The following is a 19681-nucleotide window of genomic DNA, read 5'->3' as shown; positions in this document are numbered from 1 at the left end:
GGCAGAGATAGATAGATTTTTGATCAGTACGGGTGTCAGAGGTTATGGGGAGAAGGCAGGAGAATGTGGTTAGGAGGGAGAGATAGATCAGCCATGATTGAATGGAGGGTAATTTCAAGGCACGAATGGCCTTATTCTTCTTCTGCCACTTATGACATTATGAACTTACAACCAACCCCCACCTGACTTCGGAAGGAGAACACTCATGAGAACGGATTGTGACAAATCCTGGCTGCCAACAAAGATCCTATGAAGACAACTGCGGTCCGAGCTGCTATGTCCCCGAGGTCTTCAAACCAAAATACAAAGCTTTGAAATGGATCTGAAATACTCAGTTAGACAAACAATATGTCGTGAGATCGGTTTGCAGTAATCCACCAAATGCCTACGATCCTCCAGTACCAATTAGATTAAGAAACACACCTACTGTACAAGTCATCATCTCCAACAGGCAATCAGTGATATATTCTCTGTTCATGAACATCAGCACACAATGGCATAAACCTACCCAACCTCAAAAATAAAACCATTTCTCAACCCACACCATGAGTTATGTTGCTGTCTTTAACTGAGCTATGCGCACTATTCAGTTTAATGGCTTCTATTGTGTTTTATGATCTTTTCCAAGCTGCTCAAATGAATTGTGATTGCTTACTCCAATAACTTTTGCCTTTTACCATATTTGACTGTGGCATTAGATCGGATAGCATTGGGATTAAAGCAGCATCAACATAATGTCAAATAAATTAGCACCGTAATAAATACAGAAAAGCATGAGCAATGCTTCATAAAAATAAACTGTTCATCATTTCATAGAAATAGTCAAGTAATTCTCTCCACTCTTGTCCCTCCTCTCAGTTCGTGCGTGCGTGCGTGTGTGCATGTGCGTGACCTTCCCTGACAACAACGACAATAATCTCAATTTGTCCAAAGTCCAAATTTGCTGAAGACATCTGGGATAAAGTTAACTTAGTCGAATTAATTAATTATCAGAGTTTCAGTTTGCATTCCTCGCCCTCACTCTCAGAACATTGTACCCATGTAGTGTGTACGTCTACCTAATGCAGTGCACCAACTTGTCAAATGCCAATCAAACTTATAAACCATGCATCAGCCTGGCTTGGAGACATCATCCATCGTCTCCTCATCGTCCAAACCCAATACTCTGTATCCAACTGCATCAAGGTGAATTGCATGGATTCCAGTCTGTGGAAGCAAGATAAAGTTGGCATAGTGGCCTGGGTACCCGGACAGGGTGCCAAATGCACTTTTGCCAAAGGATGAGAAGCCAAAGCCAAGACCAAAGCCAAGATGTCGAAAGAACATGACGTCAAAAAGCATGAAGTTCAGCATCACAGCTTCTCAGTATCATGTCCTTTCAGCATCTAGGTTTCAGCTTTTCGTCCTTCGGCTAAAGTGCATTTGGCGCCCAGTCCGCACACGATGGCGTAGCTGGTTGACCCAACGCCTCGCAGCACCAGAGCCGCTGGTTCAATCCTGATCTTGGGTGCTGTTTGTGTGGAGTTAGCATGTTCTCCCACATCCCAAAGATCTGTGGCTTTGTAGGTGAATAGGCCTCGGTAAAATTGCTCTTAATATGAAGTGGCAGAACCTTTAGCTTTGTAGGTGTACAAAGATGCCAGAATTGGAAATGTCCAAGAGTCGGGAGAGATTGCAGAGGGAATGAGGGATGAAACGATGAAAGGTTTTCAGTTGCCTAACCTGTTGAGTTCCTCCAGTACTTTGTGTTTGAGGGATTTAGAAGCTTGGCTGTGATGATAAAACCAAAGGCATTGCTTAAACTGAAGCCAATCTGAATCACAAGCTCAAGGGCTGAAGTGTGAATGTCTAGCTTGGGTGGATTCCTCTCCCGACACACAGTCAGTTGCTCTCAACAAAATAGATCTAACATTAACAAGAGTGGTCCAAGTCATGCTGGTTCAGGACTTCACTCAGTTTTGTCATACATGATCTCTGGTCTTGATCAGTATTTGGTGCTTCATCCTCAAACAAATCAAAGATACTTCTGAGGATACTTTTGAGTATAGGAGCAGGGAGGTTCTAATGCAGTTGTACAGGGTCTTGGTGAGACCACACCTGGAGTATTGCGTACAGTTTTGGTCTCCAAATCTGAGGAAGGACATTATTGCCATAGAGGGAGTGCAGAGACGGTTCACCAGACTGATTCCTGGGATGGCAGGACTATCTTATGAAGAAAGACTGGATAGACTTGGTTTATACTCTCTAGAATTTAGGAGATTGAGAGGGGATCTTATAGAAACTTACAAAATTCTTAAGGGGTTGGACAGGCTAGATGCAGGAAGATTGTTCCCGATGTTGGGGAAGTCCAGGACAAGGGGTCACAGCTTAAGGATAAGGGGGAAATCCTTTAAAACCGAGATGAGAAGAACTTTTTTCACACAGAGAGTGGTGAATCTCTGGAACTCTCTGCCACAGAAGGTAGTTGAGGCCAGTTCATTGGCTATATTTAAGAGGGAGTTAGATATGGCCCTTGTGGCTAAGGGGATCAGGGGGTATGGAGAGAAGGCAGGTACGGGATACTGAGTTGGATGATCAGCCATGATCATATTGAATGGCGGTGCAGGCTCGAAGGGCCGAATGGCCTCTACTCCTGCACCTAATTTCTATGTTTCTATGCTCTGCTTATGGCCAGTTAAAGATATTCAGCCTCAGACTGGGCATGACTTCAGTTACCATAGAGTCATAGAGTGATACAGAGTGGAAACAGGCCCTTCGGCCCAACTTGCCCACACTAGCCAACGTCCCAGCTACACTAGTCCCACCTGCCCACGTTTGGTCCATATCCCTCCAAACCTGGGGTTGTGGTTCTGTTGGGAGTAAAGATAGGAATTTTACACTTGAGCCATGCTCTATCATTCATGATGAGTGACATTTTATCTTGTTTATAATCTGTGGGATTTACTCTGAATGGGCAATTCATTAAATCAAAAATATTCAAAAAATAAATATACAAATCTGAGCAGGAGTGATCTCATCATGCCGGGGTAACTCTTGAGTTTATGCAAAATAATTAATCTAACTGCTGAAATAAAATAGTGCTCGGTGTCAAAACCTGCGCCACTGCCCAGAGTAAACACAAAATGCTGTTGTAACTCAGCGGGACAGGCAGCATCTCTGGAGAGAAGGAATGGGAGATGTTTTGGACTTCTTCAGACTGATGAAGGGTCTCGACCCGAAACGTCACCCATTCCTTCTCTCCAGAGATGCTGCTTGTCCCGCTGAGTTACTCCAGCATTTTGTGTCTATCTTCGATTTAAACCAGCATCTGCTGTGCTTTCCTACACATTTTCACTGCCCAGAGTTCTGCATCCAGCAAACTCCTGGCCACTGAACCATTGCATGAAGACAGTAAACTACCAAAGGGCGTCGCTGTTATTGCCTTGATCATAATAAAAACCACAGCATCTAGCTACCGAGAGCAGTCTATCACCCATTCACCCAGAGAGAGGAATACCGAATTAGAGACGCTTTCTTCTGAGCCCATTCAGCCCATCTTGTATGTGCCAGCCCAATCATAGAATTAGGACATTTCTACCCCACTGGTACAGGGCTAGTTTAAATGGAGGTCATTCAGCCCATCAATGTGTGTTCAATGAATGTGAATGGCAAACTGTTTTTAAGTGGACACAAATTGCCGTAGTTTAATTAAGTTTTGAGATGTAGTGTGGAAACAGGCCCTTCGGCCCACGGAGTCCGCGCCGACCAGCAATCCCCGCACGCAAATCTATACTATATACCCAATGTTCGACAATTTGTTGCAGTTATAGCCAAGAGCGGAACTCACTATCAAAACATGGAGGGGACGGGGGACACAATCTTTTGGCGGCCACGCGCGCATGCGCACACTCACACACACACGTGCGAGGCTTCGGAGGCTGAATCCAGCGCTAAAAACGGCGTTTTAAAATTGGGATCACAAAAACTTGGGGGGGGGGGGTTGTCCCACACATCTCAAAACATGGGGGACACACGTGTTTTTGACCAGTTAAAACACTCCGTACAGATAGCACCCGTACAAACTCCATACAGACAGCACCCGTAGTCAGGATCGAACCCGGGTCGCTGGTGCTGTGAGGCAGCAACTCTACCGCTGCGCCACCGTGACGCCCCGATAGTCTTGACCGTCATGCTGCCATCAACAATTTAGTGGATCTGTTACATAATCCTCTCTTTTACCATTAAACTCCAGTTGTGTAATGTCATGCACAGGTAGCCACTGGCAACATTCTCTTTTACAACAAAGTAAAGAAGAATTCTAATTAGAGCATTAAAGAAATGAACAGAGCCGTTTCATCTCAGCTTTCAATTCTTTGCTTCCCACATACAACCTTTTCATTTTGCCAAGCTTTCAGCCTCTGGGGAGGAGGCTGTTCCTCCACAGAAGTGTTCCTTGTGAGAAAACGTGTACAACTAAATTCAATACCAGTGGGAGAGTTGCTGCAAGTTTTGATGTTCCAAACTGATACATAATTTCCCCTATTTTCTATACTTTCTATTGGAGCTCCAGGGGCTAACGGAATCAAGGGATGTGGGGAGAAGGCAGGCATGGGTTACTGATTGTGGATGATTGGCCATGATCACAATGAATGGCGGTGCTGGCTCGAAGGGCCAAATGGCCTCGTCCTTCCCCTATTTTCTATAATTTGGGAATGACGTTTAGTAAAGCCAGTAAAGTCCGATCTAGGATAATCCGAGGGTCCCCGATGAGGTAGATCGCGGTTTGGGACTGCTCTCTAGGTGTGGTTGGATGGTTCAGTTGCCTGATAACAGCTGGGAAGAACCTGTCCCTGAATCTGGGGTAAAATAGCCAGGTTAAACAAAGGCCACACACAAACTATAAGTGATGTGTCAGGTCCACTGGCAAACGAGGGGTTAACAGTACCTTGCAAGATAATTAATAAATCAGTTGAAAGGATCCACAGAGAGGAACCATAAGTAAAATCACCCCCGAGGCACACAATGAGCTCCTTAGCAACAGTCAAAGACAGAGGAATCATTCGAAGATGCGCTCACAGCAACCTCCTCTCAGGAGCATCTACTGCTACCATACCAGGTTGGCACTGCTAGAATCTACAGGACGGAAGTCTTTGAACAACAGACACAGCGCTGAAATGCTCATAAATTCCTACGTGACATAAGCAGAATTAGGCCATTCAGCCCATCTCCGTCATTCAACCATGATCTATCTATCTCTCCCTCTCAAACCCATTCTCCCCATAACCCTCCCCCCACCGACACCCAAACTAATCAAAAATCTATCTCGATCGGCCTTAGAAATATCCATTGACTTGGCCTCACCGGCCTTCAGTGACCTAAGAGGCAGGTGGGGGGCATTGACTCTCATAGTTGTCTAACTTGGTACGGACTGGATGAGCAAGTGGGACAACAGAAATCTAGTGTGGGTACACAAAAATGCTGGAGAAACTCAGCGGGTGCAGCAGCATCTATGAGGCCCGAAACGTTGCCTATTTCCTTTGGCCCGGAACGTTGCCTATTTCCTTCGCTCCATAGATGCTGCTGCACCCGCTGAGTTTCTCCAGCATTGTTGTGTGCCTTCGATTTTCCAGCATCTGCAATTCCTTCTTGAACACCAGAAATCTAGTGTGGATTGGTAAATGATGGTCAACGTGCGTTCGGTCAGAGAACAAGGGCCTCCGTTTTGATGAAGCACTGACTGTCTAAATTTGATTGAATATCGCTTGCGCAGCTCAGAGACATCATATTATGCTCATGCAGTGAGATAAACAAACGTTTAACAGCAGCAAGCACAAGATGAACCCGATGGCCTCCCGTCTACCCAGCACTGCCACTGCCGAACCAATATGGATGGGTCCAAGGCTATGGCAGATAGGTCGGAGCAGAAACAGAAACAGTGGCGTTGGTAAATGCAGCTTCTACTGTAGCCCTGCAGACTAATAAGTAGATAGTTTGGGTTTAGAGATACAGCATGGACATAGGCCCATCGACGCACGGCATCCAAGCCATCCACCTGTTCACACTAGTTTTTATGCCATCTCAATTATTGCATCCACTCCCTACATAATATGGGCAGTCACGGTGGCACAGCGGTAGAGTTGCTGCCTTACAGCAAAATGCAGCGCCAGACACCCAGGTTCGATCCCGACTACGGGTGCTGTCTGTATGGAGTTTGTACGTTCTCCCCGTAATCTGCGTGGGTTTACTCCGAGATCTTCGGTTTCCCCCCACGCTCCAAAGACGGGCAAGTTTGTAGGTTAATTGGCTTGATAAAAATGTAAAATTGTCCAAGTTGGCGATATGCAGAGTACTGCCCTGCCCACTACAAAATTCGGAAGGTTCAGAAGGTATGGATTATTAATTTCCAATTAACCGATAAAACCTGCTTGACTTCAGGGTGTAGGAAGAAAGTGGAGCACCTGGAGAAAACTCACGCGTTCATTGGAAGAATGTGCAAACTCGACACAAACTGCACCTGAGGTCAGGATCGAACCCAGGTCTCTGGTGCTGTGAGGCTGTGGCTCTACCAGTGCCACCCAGAGATGGGGAATGAAATTGGTCTATGGTCAGCTGGTTTTAGTGCTCCAAACCCCAAACAGAGAACACCAACAAAGTGGGTAAACTTTACAATACAACTATATCAGTGAGCACTCTTTGATGTGGGCCTGAGGCACCGAGATTCACGCAGAGAGTGGTGAATCTCTGGAACTCTCTGCCACAGAGGGTAGTTGAGGCCAGTTCATTGGCTATATTTAAGAGGGAGTTAGATGTGGCCCTTGTGGCTAAGGGGATCAGGGGGTATGGAGAGAAGGCAGGTACGGGATACTGAGTTGGATGATCAGCCATGATCATATTGAATGGCGGTGCAGGCTCGAAGGGCCGAATGGCCTACTCCTGCACCTAATTTCTATGTTTCTATGTTTCTATAGAGATGCCATCACCTCACACTGTCAGGAGACAATGTCTCATGGGCCCTCTTGTTCTCATCTGGTGTTCTTTTGAACTCACAAACAGCAACGCATGGGCCCAACTTCTACTACAGCTGAATCTTTGTTGTTCAGCTGCCGTTGGTAAAGGAACGAACAGGTGGATCTCTGAGTGTTGTGTTTCTATGGGGGGGGGGGAGGACGATTGGGGGGGGAGGGGGAGGATTAGAGGGGGGGGGTGGATTGGGAGGGGGGAGGATTGGGAGGGGAGGGGGGCAAGGATTCTTACCTTGAAGTAAATGGGCCTAGAGGAGATGGGGCACCCTTCAATGTCAGCTTTGATCAGATACCAGTAACGAGGCTGACACATCACAGAGTTTGACAGGTAATTATGTGGCAACACTCACAGAGTATGTCAGCGAGATTACCATTTCAGAAGGTCGACAGCTTCGACAATAGGAAAAAGGCTTTGGCAAAGGAGCCTTTTCAGATTGGGGTGGGAGAACAGTGGGGGGGGGGGGGGGGGGGAACAGCGGGAGGGGGAGGAGAAAGAGTGGAGAGGTGGGGACACCCACACTGTCCCCACCCCTCCACTCTAGAACAACAGCGGGGGGGGGGGGGGGGGGGTGGAAACAGTGAAGGGAGGGGACAGTGTGGGGGAGGGGGGGGCATTCCAATGCAATGGGGTCACCAGCCTCCTCATATCCGGTGGTGAAAGGGGAATAGAAATATAGAAATTGCCTCATTCTATTTTTAATCCAAGAAACAGAAAATAACAAATGCAAATGGGTTGCAAATGCCAGCAGCTGGACTCCTTGTGATAATTCATGGAAGTTCTGGGCAAACTGCCCGTCTTGGTTGATCACAGATTACAACATTACCCCTGGATGTGGCTTGTGGATGATCCTTGGGGTACGGAGGTCAACATTAGACTCCATCCCTGGTTAACCATCTCCAGCCCTGGCCACATACGTGCAGAAACATCGCAAATGATGGAATATAGTTTAGTTTAATCTGGAGACCTTGAGTGAGCCCTTGCCCAGATGTTGCCTAGCAACCACCGCACAAACTCTGATGGAGGAGGTTGAGTGGGAGGAGGGAATTAGAGATTAGGAGCTCTGTCAAATTAATGTATGGTTTTTATATGTGAGCTTCTGGAGGACAAGGATAGACGATGTTTCGGGTCAGGACCTGTCTTCAGTCCTGATCTCGAAAAGTAGCCTGTCATGCCTTCCAGCACTTTGCGTTTGTTTTGGTAAACCAGCACCTGCAGTTCCTTATTTCCACTGTGTGCTTGTTTACCTGAGCACCTTCACACTGAGCTGTCCCCTCCTGACTCCCCCTGCTGGTAAATAGAAACATAGAAGCATAAAAAATAGGTGCAGGAGTAGGCCATTCGGCCCTTCGAGCCTGCACCGTCATTCAATATGATCATGGCTAATCATCCAACTCAGTATCCTGTACCTGCCTTCTCTCCATACTCCCTGATCCCCTTGGCCACAAGGGCCACATCTAACTCCCTCTTAAATATAGCCAATGAACTGGCCTCAATTACCTCCTGTGGCAGAGAATTCCAGAGATTCACCACTCTCTGTGTGAAAAATGTTTTCCTCATCTCGGTCCTAAAAGATTTCCCCCTTATCCTTAAACTGTGACCCCTTGTTCTGGACTTCCCCAACATCAGGAACAATCTTCCTGCATCTAGCCTGTCCAACCCCTTAAGAATTTTGTAAGTTTCTATAAGATCCCCCCTCAATCTTCTAAATTCTAGCGAGTACAAACCGAGTCTATCCAGTCTTTCTTCATATGAAAGTCCTGACATCCCAGGAATCAGTCTGGTGAACCTTCTCTGTAATCCATCTATGGCAAGGATGTCTTTCCTCAGATTAGGAGACCAAAACTGTACGCAAATACTCCAGATGTGTCACCACTACGGCAACTCCAAACCCAATGGCACAATTCAAAATGCTCTGGAGGCCAAGTCATCAACTCTATCAGTGGTTCAGGAGAGTGATGTTACTCAGCCAGTTACACTGCCTGGAGGTAAATGGCTGCTTCGGTTCAAAGATTGTGGGCCCTGAGTCTTCTAATCACATTCAATCTACACTGGCAAGATTGAAGACAGCAGCCATGGTTGAAGAGATATCTCAAGCCGATCGGATCGGTTCAGCTGAGTTATTACTCTGTTGCATCCTGCCAATCACCTGCTAATCTGAACTACCACATAAAACCTCGGGCCTGAACTGTAGCTGAATCCACACCATCCAATATAGATAAAGCCAGCTCTGTCTCCCAGTCAAAACGTTAAATCAAAGAACTGCAGGTGCTGGTTGAAGAAAAGATAGACACAAAGTGCTGGAATAACTCAGCGAGTCAGGCATATACTCCTTCTCCAGAGATGACCCATGCAGGCAGGTGGAACTAGTGAATGTGGGGCAAGTTGCTCAGCATGGGCAGCATGGACCAAAGGACCTGTTTCCACGCTGTCTGACTAAATGTGCATGTTACTAAGTAATGGATTGAAAAATTAAAATCTCATGAGACAGATTCAATAATGTACAAGTCACAGGTGTGCGCAGGTTACATATTGCTAATCAGAGCCTTTGAAAAATGCCCAGAATAGTCAAAGGCCAGCATTTAGTACAGGCTTGGGGTGGCCTGATGGCGCAGCAGTAGAGCTACAGCCTTACAGCACCAGAGACCCGGGTGCGATCCTAACTACGGGTGCTGTCTGTACGGAGTTTGCACGTTCTCCCTGTGACCTACATGGGTTTTCGCCGAGATCTTCGGTTTCCTCCCACACTCCAAAGACGTGCAGGTTTGTAGGTTAATTGGCTTGGTGTAAATGTACATTGTACCTAGTATGTGTAGGATAGTGTTAGTGTGTGGGGATCGCTGGTTGTCAAAGAATCGATGGGCTGAAGGGCCTGTTTCCATGCTGTATCTCTAAACTATAACGCTTCTCCCAATCAAAGTTCAAGAAGAACTGTCAACCATCTTAAGAAGAACAATTTCTTAAAAACCCATTGCTCTCCAGAAACTTGCATTGCATTAGAAACTGGTGTGAGGTTTTCCTCTGTTTGTTTGCCATGCTAGTGTGTGCCTGCAGTGTTTATATGAGGCATCTACCTCTGTCAAAACAACACCTGTTGAGCTATTATCTAACTGTGGAATTAAGCTATTAAGATATTGCAGATGGAAAGAGTTGAAACCTGCACCTTTAAAACATTTACAGCAGTTGAACAAGTGATTGGGTGTGAAATTGGATTAAAGAGTAGATTAGGTGCGAGGCTCGAGATAGGATCGCCAATGTTCCAGAACCAATGGCAAAACTCCAGGAATCCATGACGCTAATTCAGAGAGGAAATTTAACAAATTAAGTTCACTATTTCTTTAACCGTTTGTTATACCAGTTTAAAAAAGTGAATGTATTTGACCATCTGAAATCATTTGATCAGGTAGCGGAGCATAGGCAGAGAGGGTGGATGAGTTGCGTTGCCAATGGCTACACAAATTGTCTAATGGTACCTCCTGGGATTAGTCCAGCAGATCTGGCAACTCTTGCGGGCAAGAGGAATGGTCAGCACACGATCCAGTCATCATCGTTGAAAACATTAGCGACGCAGTGGCGCTGGTTTCCAACGGGAACGGTGACGGACGCACCACACGTCTCCGTCCTCCAGTTCCTGCGGACTTCCGCCGCTGGAAGTACAGGAGTACAGGGTTTTGGTGTGTGTGTGTGAGTGTGTGTGTGTGTGTGTGTGTGTGTGTGTGTGTGTGTGTGTGTGTGTGTGTGCTTTATCATCATTCCTTACAATGCCATGTACGACAGTGATCGCAACTTCTACTGAAATGTGGATGGCCGTCGGCTCGCTAGAAGCTCATCCGCCCTTTGACAGGTCTTGTTTTTGGTCCTGCTGGGGGTCCACAGCCCCCTCCTCACCTGGCAAACGAGGTTGGGGAGACGATTTAGTCACCGAATATCCAACCATGGAGCACGGGATTACGTGGTACCTGTGGCAGGGGGAACTCCCCCCGACCTGATCTACACACAACATTAGGGACATTGGAACTCAATGGAGAATCCTAAAAGGCTTCTTTCCTTGGATGTGGACACAGCGAGTAGGACCTCAGCTTACTGTCCATCCCCAATCTCTCGAGCAGCTGACCGAACAGGACAATGAGTCAACGTAAAGGAACACACAATTAACTATTCAGGATAGATTTCCAGCGGCTGAGCAGATGTCAGCATCAGGAGAAATGATCATTCTAACAACCACGGGTGAACCAAGAGGAGGATGACTGAACTCCATTGCCTTCTCTCACAGTGGGAAACGTTGATCCCGCTGTGTGTGGGTATCTTCATGTTAAATTCAATCGTGTGTTGTGTTCTTTGTATTCGTACGACTGTATGGCAACTCAAATCTCACTGCACCAATTGGTGCATGTAACAATAAATTTAACTCGAACGATGTCTATTTACCCTTTTAAATGTAAAAGGCACAATTGTTAGTCTGATATGGTGCAGTTAATATAGCATAAGTAATCACCTCTAAAATCTAAGGTAGGCAAAAATGCTGGAGAAACTCAGCGGATGAAGCGCAGAGCGCAGAAGGTTAAGGGGGGACTTGATAAAGGTTTTTAAAATGATGAGAGGGATAGACAGAGTTGACATGGACAAGCTTTTCCCACTGAGAGTAGGGAAGATTCAAACAAGGGGACATGACATGAGAATTAAGGGACTGATGTTTAGGGGTAACATGAGGGGGAACTTCTTTACTCAGAGAGTGGTAGCTGTGTGGAATGAGCTTCCAGTGAAGGTGGTGGAGGCAGGTTCGTTTTTATCATTTAATAATAAATTGGATAGTTATATGGATGGGAAGGGAATGGAGGGTTATGGTCTGAGCGCAGGTATATGGGACTAGGGGAGATTATGTGTTCGGCACGGACTAGAAGGGTCGAGATGGCCTGTTTCCGTGCTGTAATTGTTATATGGTTATATGGTTATATGAGGCAGCATCTATGGAGCGAAGGAAATAGGCAATTGCCCATTTCCTTCGCTCCATAGATGCTGCCTCACCCGCTGAGTTTCTCCAGCATTTTTGTCTACCTTAGATTTTCCAGCATCTGCAGTTCCTTCTTAAACAACCTATATTTTTTTCATTTTCCATTTGTTCTTCTCTTCCCGATGACCCAACAGAGCATTTTTCTAAAAAAAACGTGCATCCCAAAGGGATTAATTTCAACAGCAAGCTCGTTGTTTTTCTTGAATGGATGCAGTCTTCCGGCAGCCCAAACAGCAGACTGTAATTACAAAGGGCAAGTTTCCAATGTCAGTCTCCTAGCAATGAATCCCACCGACTGAGAGTGTGGGCGCGCACACACACACACACACACACAAAGTACAAAACCGGCCACACCCTTGCCGCGCAAACAGCGGGCAAAATGTTCACTCGTTTCCGACGCTCAGGGTTTAAATCCACCCCAAGCGCAAAGAGGAACAATGGCCCCCGTTGACAGAGTGGTGGCAACACAGGAAGAGCAGAACAGCTTTGTGATCCACGAGTGTTATACACATCCCCTTTCACCGGGTCACAGCCTCAGTTAATTGTCAACCCTTGCCCAATTACAGCCACTGGTTTATATAACCATATAACCATAGAACAATTACAGCATGGAAACATAGAAACATAGAAATTAGGTGCAGGAGTAGGCCATTCGGCCCTTCGAGCCTGCACCGCCATTCAATATGATCATGGCTGATCATCCAACTCAGTATCCCGTACCTGCCTTCTCTCCATACCCTCTGATCCCCTTAGCCACAAGGGCCACATCTAACTCCCTCTTAAATATAGCCAATGAACTGGCCCTCAACTACCCTCTGTGGCAGAGAGTTCCAGAGATTCACCACTCTCTGTGTGAAAAAAGTTCTTCTCATCTCGGTTTTAAAGGATTTCCCCCTGATCCTTAAGCTGTGACCCCTTGTCCTGGACTTCCCCAACATCGGGAACAATCTTCCTGCATCTAGCCTGTCCAACCCCTTAAGAATTTTGTAAGTTTCTATAAGATCCCCTCTCAATCTCCTCAATTCTAGAGAGTATAAACCAAGTCTATCCAGTCTTTCTTCATAAGACAGTCCTGAAATCCCAGGAATCAGTCTGGTGAACCTTCTCTGCACTCCCTCTATGGCAATAATGTCCTTCCTCAGATTTGGAGACCAAAACTGTATGCAATACTCCAGGTGTGGTCTCACCAAGACCCTGTACAACTGCAGTAGAACCTCCCTGCTCCTATACTCAAATCCTTTTGCTATGAAAGCCAACATACCATTCGCTTTCTTTACTGCCTGCTGCACCTGCATGCCTACCTTCAATGACTGGTGTACCATGAAACAGGCCATCTCGGCCCTTCCAGGCCGTGCCGAACACTTACTCTCACCTAGTTCCATCTACCTGCACTCAGACCATAACCCTCCATTCCTTTCCCGTCCATATACCTATCCAATTTATTTTTAAATGATAAAATCAAACCTGCCTCCACCACTTCCACTGGAAGCTCATTCCACACAGCTACCACTAAAGAAGTTCCCCCTCATGTTACCCCTAAACTTTTCTCCCTTAATTCTCAAATCATGTCCTCTTGGTTGAACCTTCCCTACTCTCAATGGAAAAAGCTTATCCACGTCAACTCTGTCTATCCCTCTCAGAATTTTAAAGACCTCTGTTTGTGTCTCCCTCCCCCAGTCTGGGCATGGTCACGGCTGGGAACTGCAGCGTTAATCGTGGCATGTAGACGCACAATCACAAACAGAGGAAACGCAATTAATTGGCATTCCACCGCGTAACTCGCCAATCACTGCACCGCATTTGTCCAACCAGGGATTCCAACTCAGAATGATGTTTGGACAACATCACAGAGTGATCACAGAGGAAGAGGACTGAAATTTCTGTTGCCTTTCCCCACAGTGGAAAATTATTATTCTGCTGTGGGGGGGGGACATTCATGTTGAATTCTATTATGTGTTGTGTCATTTTTATTTTTTTTTCTTTTCCTATCGATGTACGGAAACTTAATTATTTCCTCTATGCAAGAAAGCAAGTACATTTTATTTCTATAGCACATTTAAATCAACTCGTGTTGAAACCAAAGTGATTTACATAAAATAAACAATCTCCACCCTGTGAAATGGTTCTCACTACAAATCCAAGGAGGACAAGAGGGTCGGGGAATATTAACACCACTTCCCCAGCCTAACCGTACACCACCCAAACTCAGAAATATATCGCCAAGCCTTCTTACTTCATTGTTCAATGCCTGAAGAAGGGTCTCAACCTGAAACATCTCATATTCCTTTTCTCCAGAGATGCTGCCTGACCCGCTGATTGTGTGTCCACCTTCAATGTTACTGGGTCTAAATCATTGAACTCCCTCTCCAACCACACATGGCGAATACCTTCATCACAAGGACTTCAAGAAGGGACCATCACCATCATCTTCTCAATGGCTCATTAGCAACGGGCAAGAAAAACTGCCCTTGCCAATAACAACAATATTCTTTGACTAGGAACGACACACTCCCTTCCTGTTTCTGCAACTGCTCATTAACTCTTAAATCTCCAACTTCTTCCCCGCTGGATGAACGGTCAGTGATATTATAACGTTCGCTCTGTTTTTGTCTCAACGTTCGTTGCCAGAGCAACTGAGTGTTTCCAGCCTTTCCTGCTCTTAGTTCAGATTGCCAACATCCGCAACAATCTACGTTTGTTTAAACAGAGTGTTGATGCCTAGGAAGCTGATGTATGCAAATTCTTGTCCAGTGAATTATTAACGTACACTCAACACGGGAAGGGGTGTCAGAGGCAAGAGGAGAGGCAAGAGGAGAACCAAACAGGGAATTGTCCCATGTGAAAGTGTAGGAAGGAACTGCAGATGCTGGGTTAAACCAAAGATAGACATATAAAGCTGGAGTAACTCTGCAGGTCAGACAACATCTCTGGAGAAAAGCAATAGGTGACGTTTCAGGTCGAGACCCTTCTTCAGACTGAGAGTCAGGGGAGAGGAGATACGAGAGATACAGATAGTGATATAGAGCGAAAGAACTAATGACTGCGTCTGATTTCTCCGGATGCTCCGGTTTCCTCCCACATTCCAAGGACATGCAGGTTTGTTGGTTAATTGGATTCTGCAAATTGTCCCTGGAGTGTAGGATAGAATTAGTGTACGGGGGGATTGTTGGTCGGTGTGGACTCGGGGGGTTGAAGCCCGTTTCCACGCTGTATCTCCAAACTAAATTATGAAACTATAGAGGGTGGCACAACTGGTAGAACTGCTGCCTCACAGCACCAGAGACCCAGGTTCGATTCTGATCTCAGCCCATGTTCTCTCTGTGGATGGTGTGGGTTTCCTCCGGGTGCTCCGGTTTCCCCCACATGCCAAAGATGAGCAGATTTGTAGATAATTGGCTTCTGTAAATTGCGCGCCTTGTTTAAGGGATGGATGCTGGAGTGGGATTGCATGGAACTAGCATCAATGTCGACTCAATGGGTTGAAGGAAGGACCAGATTCCACGCTGTAATTTTCAATCAATCAAACTTGATGGTCATAAAATGAGCATCCAGTTTCTTATCAATCAATCAAAATCATTCAAAGACTTTATTGTCATTTAAAAATACACTAATAAATGCAAGTCTGAACAAAATTTTGTTGCATCTGGCTCACCGTGCAACATAAAATAACAAAAAGATAAAATAGATAAAAAGATAAAATAGATAATAGTGGCGGCACATAATATGGAATTCAAGAGTCTGATGGCTCGGGGGAAGAAGCTGTTGCAAAACCTGGCCGTTCTGCTCCTTATACTGCGATACCTTTTGCCCGATGGCAGCAGAGTGAACAGACCATGATGGAGATGTGTGGGGTCTTTTATAATTGGCTGTTGGCCTTGGACAAGCAACGTTTACACACGATGTCCCGGATTGAAGGAAGAGAAGTCCCGATGGTTTTTTCAGCCATCCTCCCCACTCTCTGCACGGACTTCCAGTCAGAGGCTTTGCAGTCCACAAACCAGACAGAGATGCAGCTGGTCAAAATGCTCTCTATGGTGCCCCTGTAGAAAGTGGAGGATCTTCTATCCCAACCTGAACCGGGCCTTTATAATGTGACTCCAGGCCAAAACCTGGCTCTTAACTGTACCTTGCAATGGTCCAGCAAGTGGCGGCTCATCGTTAAGTAAGAATGAACTATAAGCATTGTCCTTTCCACTGCCATTCCTAGCCTGCGAACTAATAAAAAAACTAAATGCAGTGGAAACAAATACACTGCCAGACAGTGTAATTTGATTGCCTCAAATCTAATCTTCATCCATTAAATAAAAGTAGCCTGAATGTAACGTTTACAATATGTAAACATTTGATCAAGAGGCAGTGGGGAGCCTCCAAGTCAGAAACAGGAAACAATAAGAAAAAGCAACATTGTAAACACAATTTGAACAAAGATAAGTCCTGCACGAGGATCTCAAACGAAAGGTTCCCCGTGGCAAAGGGCTGGAAATGTAACGATGTGAGGCATTGTTCAATTGATTTCTGAAGAGCAAAGGTCCAAAATTTAAAAAAAATTATGTTGATAATATTCTGCATAATCTCTGAGAAAAATCCTTATTGGCAGCAATGAAACCGAGAATTTCACAATAAGAAAAGCAACTGGCTGAAAAATGAATCCAGGTCAATCTCAAAAGTCATTTGCAATCGCAATCAGAGAATTACATAAAATATGCAGCGTGGAAACAAACTGTTGACACAACTAATCGGAGCTGGTGTTTACATTCCCATCCAATCTCCATCATCCGGGTCTCTCAGCACATCTCTCTGGCACCTGTTTATCTCCTTCTGTTTCAGTTAGTACCTTCACCAGCAGAACAAGTGCAGTGAGGTAAAGAACCAGTCAAAATGTGTAGGAAGGAACTGCTGATGCTGGTTTAAACTGAAGGTAGACGCAGAAAGCTGGAGTAACTCAGCGGAACAGGCAGCATCACTGGAGAGAGGAATGGGTGACATTTCGGGTCGAGACCCTTCTTCAGAATGGACCGAGTCTGAAGGAGGGTCTGATGAAGGGTCTCGACCCAAAAATGTCACCTATTCCTTTTCCCCAGAGATGCTGTCTGACCAGCTGAGTTGCTCATTTTGTGGCTGACTATTGAATCAGTAAATTTAGTTCAACAGAAACACTGATGCACGGAAAAGCTCAAGACATAATATAAAATGCAGAGGGGTAGATATTATTCCCCAGTCTCATAGAAACATAGAAACTAGGTGCAGGAGTAGGCCATTTGGCCCTTCGAGCCTGCACCGCCATTCAATATGATCTTGGCTGATCATCCAACTCAGTATCCTGTACCTGCCTTCTCTCCATACCCCTTGATCCCTTTAGCCACAAGGGCCACATCTAACTCCCTCTTAAATGTAGCACTCTCTCTTAAATATAGCCACGCGTGCAAATCACCCAGTATTCTTGCAGCTTCTGTGGAACTGGGTGCAAATTTCTGAGGCAAAGCACAGAAGTCAGCTGTGATATTCAGACTTTGATGCAGTATCTTCAACAATTGCTGCAAACATTTTGGATGAGGATACCACCCACAACACTCATCCCAATCTGTTAAATAATTAACATAATAGAACATACAATACAGAAACCTGGCGTGAACACAGAAAACACAAAGAGCGACTCGCGGGGGGGGGGGGGGGGGGGGGGGGGGGGGGGGCTGCCGAGAGAACAAAGAGGTCATTAGGTCATAAGTGATAGGAGCAGAATTAGGCATCGTCTACTCCGCCATTCAATCATTGCTGTTCCATCTCCCCCTCCTAACTCCATTAATGATACAAATTAACAAATAGCAAAATAATATTTCACTATTTCATTTGATAAAAATAACATACGTTCACTTATAAAGGTAGGGGAGTCTAAAACTATGTGTGATGGTTTAAGATGAGAAGGGAGAGATTTAAACGTCTGATGGGAATGTGTTTATTTTTACATACATAATGGTCACTATGGACTAAGCTGCTGAGCAAGTGGTAGATGCAGTACAATAGACAATAGGTGTAGGAGGAGGCCATTCGGCCCTTCGAGCCAGCACCAACAATTGATTTGTTCGTTAGGTCCAAAGTAAGAGGAGCAGAATCAGGCTATTTGGCCCTTCAAGTCTACTCCGCCATTCAATCATGGCTGATCTATCTCTCCTTCCTAACCCCACTCTCCTGCCTCCCCGCCCCATACCCCGATACGTTGGGGACTATATTGAATATCTATGTAACTTTGTCAATGCCCTATCCGTAGCGACTCTTTGTATACCTTGTGTATGGGATGCAAAAACATAGAAGAATCAATTAATCTATCCATCGGGCTTCTGTGCTGCCACTGATACCCGCCACTTTTTCTCAGTCGTCAGCACTATGAGTCGGTGCCTAATAACCTCCATGTGGTCAGATTTCATTCTCGGATCAGACAGCAAGCTAGCCTTCCGCACAGATCCCAAGGGTGAGGTTTCAGTGCACGGATCAATGAGGGCTGCCAGTTTCCCATTTTACAACTCGGATTACTGAATGCTTACACGAACACATGAAAAGTCAGGGTAAACAGAATGGGTTTGTTTTGACCCACTTCATTATATGATTACCGCAGGACATTAGCAACCCAACATGGTCAAAAATACAGGAAAGACCAGATAAACCACCACATAAATTATGCAGATCTTTGGTACCAGGATAGGTAACAGATGAATCACTTATGAATTATTTAATATTTATCTCAGGTGTTATAGGTTTGATAAGTTTAACTGTTTAACTATCCCCGTGTTGTGTTCAGTAACAGGATGGGTTTTCTCAATGGAAGAAATGGAAAAGAGTTCTCAACTTTGCACAACGTTAATCTGTGCCACAGATTATTTAATTTAAATTGTCCATATTATTGTATCCTGAGAAACTGTATGAAATGTCGCAGGACTCAAGAGGCAAATTGAAATCTTCCTGAAGCTGGTCTTCCAATTAAAGTTTAGACCTAATTTAAACCTATATATTAGGTCTATCGTTGAAATCCTAAAATCCCTGTCCCACGGTACGAGTTCATTCCAAGAGCTCTCCCAACTTTGCCCCGATTCAAACTCGGAGATTTACGGTAATGGCCACTCGTTGGTACTCGGGGCTCTCGTGGACAGTTTTCAACATGTTGAAAAATCTTCACGAGTCTTCCCGTGCTGATCTGCCGTTAGCGAGTCTTCCCGAGTACCTGCCGTTAGCGTTACGAGCCGCTAAGAGATGTCCCCGAGCTCCGACGTACCCGCTACGTTCATTCTCCGTGCTTACCACGAGTTTGATTTTTTTTTTAAACTCGGGAGAGCTCTTGGAATGAACTCATACCATGCGACAGGGCTATTAGTATCTTATTTTGTGATCCCCTTATTTCTCATTCCTGTGCTATCCAAAAAATTATTAGTCATATCCTGGATTTTAAGTTACCGTCTCAGAGAATTTCTAAGATTTAAACTAGTCATATAAAGAATAGTTTGCTGTATGTTTGATGCTCCAGTTCACATGATTCAAAGTTTGAAGGATTCTGGTATCAGATATGCGTTTTGTTTAGTTCAGAGATACAGCATGGAAACAGGCCCTTCATCCCACTGAGTCCACGCTGACCAGCGATCAACTGTACATTAGTTCAATCCTACACACTAGGGACAATATACA

The 19681-nt window shown here is 45.3% G+C and overlaps 1 protein-coding gene across 14 annotated transcripts in view; it reads right to left on the bottom strand.

Moving 5' to 3' along the window:
• kcnma1a (potassium large conductance calcium-activated channel, subfamily M, alpha member 1a) overlaps positions 1-19681 on the bottom strand; it is a 486207-nt gene that overhangs the window by 425535 nt on the left and 40991 nt on the right. For 3 of the 14 annotated variants that reach the window (XM_055661691.1, XM_055661694.1, XM_055661693.1), the window contains exon 2: positions 841-853. The exons of the other annotated variants lie outside the window; for them this stretch is intronic. In XM_055661691.1, the coding sequence (XP_055517666.1) occupies positions 841-853 (13 nt within the window). The remainder of the gene's footprint in view (positions 1-840; positions 854-19681) is intronic. 14 annotated transcript variants of the gene reach the window in all.

Source organism: Leucoraja erinacea, chromosome 34 (genome assembly GCF_028641065.1).
Source record: "Leucoraja erinacea ecotype New England chromosome 34, Leri_hhj_1, whole genome shotgun sequence".
Taxonomy (NCBI): Eukaryota; Metazoa; Chordata; class Chondrichthyes; order Rajiformes; family Rajidae; genus Leucoraja; species Leucoraja erinaceus.
The sequence above is the reverse complement of the archived record's forward strand: the minus strand, read 5'-3'. Positions and strand labels throughout refer to the sequence as shown.